General features: G+C 48.4%; 2 protein-coding genes across 2 annotated transcripts; one reads left to right on the forward strand and one right to left on the reverse strand.

Moving 5' to 3' along the window:
* Positions 1-507: 507 nt before the first annotated feature.
* On the forward strand, positions 508-2,024 carry LOC122019186. Its single transcript, XM_042576685.1, has 3 exons — positions 508-921; positions 1,036-1,174; positions 1,273-2,024. The coding sequence occupies exons 1-3, from the start codon at positions 508-510 to the stop codon at positions 2,022-2,024; spliced, it is 1,305 nt and encodes a 434-aa protein (XP_042432619.1).
* A 3,490-nt stretch (positions 2,025-5,514) lies between these two features.
* On the reverse strand, positions 5,515-6,950 carry LOC122019187 (mucin-1-like). The gene is made up of 3 exons (XM_042576686.1): positions 6,945-6,950; positions 6,081-6,803; positions 5,515-6,012 (listed from the first exon to the last, which is right to left on the reverse strand). The coding sequence occupies exons 1-3, from the start codon at positions 6,948-6,950 to the stop codon at positions 5,515-5,517; spliced, it is 1,227 nt and encodes a 408-aa protein (XP_042432620.1).
* Between the last annotated feature and the right edge of the window lie 1,424 nt (positions 6,951-8,374).

Consider the following 8,374-nt stretch of genomic DNA (forward strand, 5'->3'; position numbering starts at 1 on the left):
CTGCGCCAAGCTCATGCTGAAGCTTCCAAGGAGCCCATCCCTGTTTCAGATCGGGGCTCTTAGAGAAAACAACCCGAGGGATTTCCTCAGGTTCCTTATCGCGAGCCTGACTTGGGGTATTATCAGCCAGGACCCCTTGGCCCCTATCTTAAGAAAGAACAACCTCAAGCCTCTATGGCTGAGAGTTCCCTACCTAGAGACTCAAGGAAAGGGAAGGCTCTCATCATACCGGAAGTATTCCCGGAAGATCCGGACGAGAGAGTACATTTCTCGGCCAGGATTTTGAATGAAAAATTGCCTAAGAGATACAGGACCCCGTCAATCGGGGAATATGACGGGAGCAAAGACCCGAAGGATCATTTACGCAAATTTAAGAATGCAGCTCTGTTGCACTAATATAGTGATGCTGTCAAGTGTCGAGTTTTCTTGAATACTCTAGCTGGTTCGGCACTAAAGTGGTTTGATGGGCTACCATAAGGATCCATCACCTGTTTCTTGGATTTCAAGATGACCTTCCTTCGTCGTTTTGCCAACAACAAAAAATATCAGAAGACGGATCATTGCCTTTTTTCTCTTAAGCAAGGGCTGACCGAGCCTTTAAGAAGTTATATCAACCGTTTCAACCAAGTGGCCCAGGACGTCCCCATCGCCACTTTGGAGATTCTGATGAGAGCTTTCTCCCACGGATTAGGAGATGGAGAATTCTTTAGAGATCTCATCAAAAATCTCTCTTGGAACTTTGATGAGATGGTGGAAAAAGTCTCTTGCTATATTAAAGTAGAAGAAGCACAGGCGGCCCGGAGGAAAGCCGAGAGATCGCCTCCGTCTGTCAATAAGCAGGAAAGAAGGGTACCTCAACCACCCCCTCAACCTCTTCCACGAGCTAGAGAAGCCAGGCCTACCTTCCAGCCCGGTCCGGAGGTTAGACTGGCCCCCCGAGTCGCAGCTGTGCACGCTCCCCGATCTGGACCGTGGAACACTCGATATTGCACCTATCATCGATCTCATACTCATGACACTAATCATTGTTTTCAGTTCGCTCGGGATTCTAAGCGGGCAGCCGAGTTAGGCTTACCCCCGCCCGAGCTAGCCCCTCAAGTGCTCAAGATGATAGAAGAGCAGCGAGCCGTGGTTGGACAGGCCGGGCAACCCCGCCCTGACCTAGCGGGACCCAGTACTCATCAACCCGGTCGGGGGAAGAGCCGGAGGTAGTATGGGAGGTCAAGAATAGAGGCAATGCCGCTGTCTGAGAGATTGGCATGATCTCTGGAGGGCCAACCAATGGAGATTCGGGGAGAGCACGCAAGTCCCATGTGCGTCGCTTGGAGGTCCACACTGTGGGATGCAACCAAGAGCAAGCTACTGGCCATGTCATCAGCTTCGGGCCGGCAGACCTGGAAGGTCTGGAGCTGCCTCATGATGATGCCCTTATCATCAAGGCCATTATTGCCAACAGCCGAGTGGCTCGGGTTTTCATTGACACCGGGAGCTCGGTTAATATTATGTTCAGAACTACATTCGAGGAGATGCAGATCGATGCCACTGAACTCCAGCCTGTGGCTACGTCTCTATATGGATTTACAGGCAATGAGGTGAAGCCAATGGGTCAGATTAAGCTGGCCATATCTCTGAGCACCGAACCATTGGTGCGCACTAGGAGGAGCACTTTTATAGTGGTGGATTCCCCGTCCTCTTATAACGTCATTTTGGGAAGGCCTGCCCTGCATGAATTTAGGGCCGCTGTTTCTACCTTCCATCAAAAAATTAAATTTCCTGTTGGCGAGCAGGACGGGGAAGTTAAGGGAGAGCAGAAGGTCTCTCGCCGATGCTATATTGATATGGTCTGGGTGGAGGCTCGTAAGAATCAAAGAATGCAAGATGGTGGCATCCATTCTGTCCAAGAAGAGCCTTTGCCTATGGTTGAAGAACCCATCCCCTGGGAGGATGTGCAATTATACGCTGAACACCCTAAAAGTTTAACTCGCTTGGCAAGCGACCTGCTCCTCCTCCCAAGGAAGAATTAGCTCAATGCTTGATCCGCAACCTGGATGTCTTCGCTTGGTCTACAGAGGAGTTACCCGGGGTCAAGCCGGAAGTAGCAGAGCACAAATTACATCTACTATCAGACTCCCGACCGGTCAAGCAAAAGAAAAGGAACTTCTCAGCAGACCAGAACAAAATAATCAGAGGCAAGGTGGATTAGCTCAGGAAGGCAGGCCACGTTCGAGAAGTGCAGTTCCCATCCTGGCTCTCTAATGTGGTCTTAGTAAAGAATCCCAACAATAAGTGGAGAGTATGCATAGACTTCCGAGATCTCAATCGAGCTAGTCCCAAGGATTGCTATCCTCTGCCCCGGATCGATCAGATGGTGGACTCAACTCCCGGTTGCGAAAGGATCTGCATGCTAGATGCCTACCAGGGGTATCATCAGGTTCCTTTAGCGGTGGAGGACCAAGAAAAGGTTAGCTTTATTACGACTGATGGTACCTTCTGTTATACTGTCATGCCCTTCGGTCTCAGGAACGCAGGAGCCATGTACCAAAGGATGATGGACAAGATCTTCCGGGAGCAGATCGGGTGCAACGTGGAGGTTTATGTGGATGATATACTCATTAAGTCTCCTTTAGCTATGAATCTGATCAAGGATGTAGAGGAAACATGCCAAACTCTCTGACAATATGGGCTGAAGTTAAACCCATTGAAATGCTTGTTTGGGGGTAAAGGAGGAAAGTTCTTGGGCTATCTAGTGACCGAGCGTGGAATAGAAGCTAATCCAGTAAAAGTTCGGGCACTACGTGATATGCAAGTTCCCCAGAATTTGAAGGAAACGCAGAAGCTGGTCGGCAGAATAACAACCCTGTCAAGATTCATTTCCAGATCTGCAGACCGGGCTGCTCCTTTTTTCAAAGTGCTCAGGAAGGCCTCCAAGTTCCAATGGGATGAAGAATGTACCCGAGCTTTTGAGGAGCTGAAGAAGTACTTGGAGGCTCTGCCATCTTTATTCAAGCCGGTTGTTGGAGAACCATTATGGGTCTACTTATCTGCCACCCCTGAGGCCATAGGGGTTGTGCTTATTAAGGAACATAATAATGTACAACGACCAATGTATTTCTTCAGTCATCTATTAAAAGGGGTCGAGTCTCGATACACGACCCTCGAGAAGTTGGTTTATGGATTGATTCTTATGGCTCGGCGGTTAAGACCTTACTTCTTGGCACATCCTATCACAGTTCTGACCAATAGCACCATGGGAAGAGCCCTAACTAATGTAGAAGTTGTAAGTCGGCTTATCAAATGAGCAACGGAGTTAGGAGATGACATACAATACCAGCCGCGCACAGCTATCAAGGCGCAGGCCTTGGCAGATTTCTTAACAGAAATTCATCAGACCAACTCTAAAGAAACCTGGAAGGTCTATGTGGATGGGTCGACAACTCATCAAGGAAGAGGGGTCGGGGTCTTGTTGATATCTCCCCAAGGGGATATACTTCAGTTGGCTATCCGGTTGAATTTTTGAGCCACTAACAATGAGGCAGAAAAAGAGGCTTTGTTGGCAGGACTGCAGGCAGCTCGGCACGTGGGGGCTGCCCGAGTAATCATTTACTCAGATTCCCAACTAGTAACTCAGCAAGTGGCCGGTAACTTTGTGGTAGATTGTGATAAATTACAAGTATATCAGGAAGCATACGAGAATTTGCAGAAGTTACAGTAACTAAGATCCCCAAGGCAGAGAACGAGAAAGCAGATGAGCTAGCAAAGATGGCCAGTTCCTTAACTACTTGGGTGTTGGACCGGTCAACGGACGCAAACTTTCCTTATAGCTCATATAGATTTGCAAAATAATAGGGAAGCAACTATTGATTGGCGGGCGCCCATGATCAGGTATCTTAGGCAGGGTACCTTATCGGCTGACCTAGAGGAATCACGGCTGGTCAGGAAGCAAGCCCATGCTTATGTCATGATCGGGGATCAGCTATACGAGAGGTCCTTCTCTAGACCCTTACTCAAATGCCTGGGTATGGAGGAGGCGGACCAAGCCTTACGAGAAATACATCTAGGATGCTGTGACAATCATGTAGACAGTCGGACATTATCTCGCAAGGTACTCCTGGTCGAGTATTTCTGACCTACTTTACAGAGGGATGCTTATAAGCTGGTAAATACATGTCTGTCCTGCCAAAAATATCAAAATTTAACACATCGATCGACGGCTCTGCTAAGAACATCTATAGTCTCGTGTCCTTTTGATCAATGGGACATGGATATTGTGGGACCATTTCCAATGGCCCCGGGTCAGAAACGCTTCATATTGGTAGCAGTGGATTATTTCTCTAAATGGGTGGAAGCAGAGGCCTTGGCCAGGATCACAGAAGATACGGTCATCCAGTTTCTATGGAAGAATATTCTTTGTAGGTTCGGCATTCCGCACAAATTGGTGTCAGACAATGGGAGGCAATTTCAAGGGCAAAATATCCAGGCCTGGTGCAAGGGATTTGTCATAACGCAAGCCTCACTTCAGTGGCATACCCGCAAAGCAACAACCAGACCGAGGTGGTGAATCAAGAAATAGTACTAGGTCTGAAGGTTAAACTGGATCATGTGGGAGGTAACTGGGTGGAAGAGTTGTCAAGCATCCTATGGGCTTATCGTACAACACCCCGAGAAAGTATAGGTCTAACACCATTCCATCTAGTTTATGGGAACGAAGCGGTAGTACCCATAGAGATTGGAGTGCCATCAGTCAGGGACATTATACGATGAAGGGAATGCAAAGCGGCGACTGGCTGAGCTGGATCTCATCAGTGAAATCCGAGAGAAGACAGCAGCCAGACTGGAGGCCTACAGACAAAGAATGAGGCAAAATTATAACAGAAGAGTAATTCCTCGATTCTTTGGGGAAGGAGATCTAGTCTGAAAGCAAGTTAAACCCGTGGGGGACGTGGCCAAGTTAGCACCCCAGTGGGATGGGCCCTACAAAGTCATCAAGGGAAACCAGGGAAAGAAGTTAGATCGGCCTTGGAATGCCAACTACCTGCGACCTTACCGAGTTTAAAGAATCGTATAAAGAAGAAGAGGTCGGGCAGTCACGTGTTTGACAGACCGGGGAAACAGGCCGGGGCTGAAAGTAGACCAGAGTGCAGTAAGAGGATATGTTAGAGAGGAAATTGTATATCCTAATATTTCTTTTGACAGACTAAGAAACTTTAGCAAAGTAAACCTCAAAGTGCAAGTGGATGTGTAGGAAGAAAAGTAATAAAGTATTTCATAGGAAATCGTTAAGTCACATTATGTACAGGCAAGCAGTGATGATCATTTGAAAGGAGCAAAGATATCATCCGGAATCTCTTTAAGGATCCGGTCATGATCTAAAAACTCAACAGGAGGAGCTGATTTTAAATAGCCCTATTAGTAAAGTTGTCGCAGAGCCCCAGCCGCACCATAGATAACAGATGTGGAGAAACGTTGTCCTGCTTGTGTACAAAACTTTGTAGAACGTAGGTACAAGTCATGGCTCTATTTGCAGCGATCATTCTCCCCTTCCTTATAAACAGTCAGGGTTGTAGATACTCCTTCTGCAGTAGCCCGGGTCTGAGCCAGTTCAGTCCGGACGACCAGAAGTTCTGCCTCTTGAGACGCTAATTGGGCCGCCTGGGATTTTAACCTCTTGTCCTGCTCTTGTGCAAGGGTTTCTTCGGAATGCAATTTCTGGGTTAATTGGTCAATGGCTCGTTGATGTACCAAAGCTTGTTGCTCCAAGCACTGCTGGTGTATAATGTCAATCTGGCTCTTTTCTTCCTGAATGTGTTTAAGCTGGTGGTTGGCCTGCGCTAAGGACACTTCCAGATGGGTATTCCTTCTGGTCAGGTCCTTTATTTCGACTCTCAGGGCATGACTAGCCTGCGCAGGGTCATTTAATTGGAGCTCCAATTCTGTTAACATGTCTCGCAGCACCTTGCTCTGGTAATGAGCGGCATGGAAGGATTGGTTTATTATCAGGGACTCTGCACAAGCCTGGGACATAAAGGAAATATCTGATAAGACTGGGGAGGATAATAGTTGCTGGGATCATCGAAGCTTACCTTGATATACAGCTCTGAGAATCTATCCATTTGGGCAAGTGGCAGCAAGAGTTCCATCTGCTGCATACTTTCTTCCCATAAAGTGGCCAAACGACCTTTCATTATGAGGAAGCTAGTGGGGACATCTTGCCATGACCTTAACCCAACCTCAGAAGGGGCAGTGGTACGATAATGGATGGGTGGCGGTGGCTGTGAAGGTCCAGTAGCTGAGCCAGAAGGAGCTGAAGGGGGCACATGAGAAGGCTCTGGAGGTGAGGTAGTCGGTGAAGGGCAATGTGAGGGGCCGACTTCAGTGCTCGGGTGCTGTTGAGAGGTTGAAGGTTGAGTTAGCGGAGGTTCGGCCGAAGCCTCGGGTGGAGCAGGAGGAGTATTTATCTGGCTCGGGATAGGAGTCGTGGTTGCAACAGGAGGTGAAGGATGAGGAATAGCGGAAGGGCCCGAGTCTTGGCTAGGATGGGGGGCCCTGCGGCAAAGTCTCTGAGCCAAAGGCTGGTCATCCGAGTCAGAATCTTCGGAAGGTAGCCGAACCCTGCGCCGAGAAGAAGAGGAAGCATCACGACTCAAGCGGTCATTTACAGAACGTGCCCGACGAGCCTCCTGGGAGGCTTCTCTGAAGGCAGGGCTGACATAAGTCACGTTGGCTGATCTTCGACCACGACCGCGACAAGGGCTAGAAGTCAGCCGGGAAGGATTAGTTGATTGAAGAGGCGATGGGGCGGATGACTGGGTTGTAAGCGAGGGTCGGGGATGAACAGGAGCGCCAGGCCGGGATGTAGACGAAGTCCTGAGCAAAGGAGGTAGATCGGGCAGTAGACGAGGCTTTGCAGGGAAGATGAGGTCGGGGATTTACAGTGGTAGTCATACCGACATGGGTCAAAGTCGAGTAGGGGAGCGATCTCCTTTCTAAAATAACTCGACCGCATCGCATTATTTCCATATCACTTATAGGAAGAGGCTGAACCTCTGAGGCACGGGTTAAAACATCAGCTGTACAAGACAGAGTGTGGGGTCAGCTGTAGTAGGTAAAGCAAAATGCATGAGGTTATAAAAGAACCAAAAGAGAAGCTTACCCAGGGAGTGAGGTGTTTCAGAAGTAAGATAGCTCAGATGGAAATGTGACAACAATTCCTCAGACAATAGGCGCGTTAAGTTCAGTTGCCATCATGCTAAGCGAGATGAAGCCTCTATATAGGAGGTATCAAGATGAAAATCTCCTAGTGGCGGGGTCGGGGGAAGTGACGATTGCCATTGCAGGGGCGATTCTACCACATGGGGAAATCGAATGAAGAGGAACTTGCTCCTCCAGTTCGTTCCGAAAGGCTATAGGGGTGAGAAAAAAGAAGTCCGAAGACGCAGCTGGAAGCGGAATGAGCCTTCTTCCTGCTGTCGAAGGGTGAAGAAGTAATGGAACAAAGGGGCAGGCCAGGATAACTTGCATACGTCACAGAGTACTACAAATCCACAGAGGAGCCTTATAGAATTCGGTGTCAGTTGTCCCAGGGGAATTTTGAAGTGGCGACACACGTCAAAAAAGAAGGGGTGAAGAAGAAGACGAAGGTCGGCCATAAACTGTTCTTTAAAGAAGGTGCAATATCCATCAGGAGGAACGAAAAATTGGTGCACTCCGGTGGGGATGATCACATGTGCATTATCCGCAACTCCGTAGGTTTATCGCAGATCATCCCGGTCTAGTTCGTCGAAAGTGGATGAGCCAAGAAAATACGTCGCCGCCAGAGAAGACAGAAGAGAGGAGGATGCCATGTGAAAAGAAACAGAAGGAGAAGAAATCAAGCAAGAAGCTACCGAACCAAAATAGAGGTTTAAGCGCAGCGATGGATTCAGGAAGGAAAAAGAAGAAGTCAAGGAAAAGGTTGCTGGTAAAAGTGAGGGGGAAGTATTTATAGGCGCTAGGCAGAGGGGCAATTTAGTCAGTTATCATCTACTGGTCCACAACAATTGGCGGGAGGAAAGAGGGTCGATGGATCTTCTTTGAAAATAACGCCCAAGGGTATATCTGGAAAAGTGTCAGTGCAAAGTACGAGGAGATAGGTTTTGGGAAAAGACGCAACAGTTATGTCTTATGAACTCTTAACCCACGCTTTCCCGCTCTGGTCTTAACCCTCGCTTTCCCGCTCTGGTATTATCTTGTACTGGATTAAGTTGGAAAAAGCAGACCGGGGTGTATGGCTGAGCCTGGCCGGTCAGCAGGGAAAGGAGAGTGAAATAGGTCGAGGTAAGGAAGTGAGCCCCGACCGGGGTTATCTAACACTTGAACCAGAAGGTCGAAGTACACC

Source organism: Zingiber officinale, chromosome 9A, assembly GCF_018446385.1.
Source record: "Zingiber officinale cultivar Zhangliang chromosome 9A, Zo_v1.1, whole genome shotgun sequence".
Taxonomy (NCBI): domain Eukaryota; kingdom Viridiplantae; phylum Streptophyta; class Magnoliopsida; order Zingiberales; family Zingiberaceae; genus Zingiber; species Zingiber officinale.

Bases quoted from the DNA above. Each gene is read 5' to 3' on its own strand.
- LOC122019186 (XM_042576685.1), top strand. From the start codon at position 508: ATGACCTTCCTTCGTCGTTTTGCCAACAACAAAAAATATCAGAAGACG. The intron at 922-1,035 runs GTTAGACTGGCC...CATTGTTTTCAG, and splicing joins CCTTCCAGCCCGGTCCGGAG to TTCGCTCGGGATTCTAAGCG. The intron at 1,175-1,272 runs GTACTCATCAAC...TGATCTCTGGAG, and splicing joins CCCTGACCTAGCGGGACCCA to GGCCAACCAATGGAGATTCG.
- LOC122019187 (XM_042576686.1), bottom strand. The intron at 6,013-6,080 runs GTAAGCTTCGAT...TTTATGTCCCAG, and splicing joins TCTCAGAGCTGTATATCAAG to GCTTGTGCAGAGTCCCTGAT.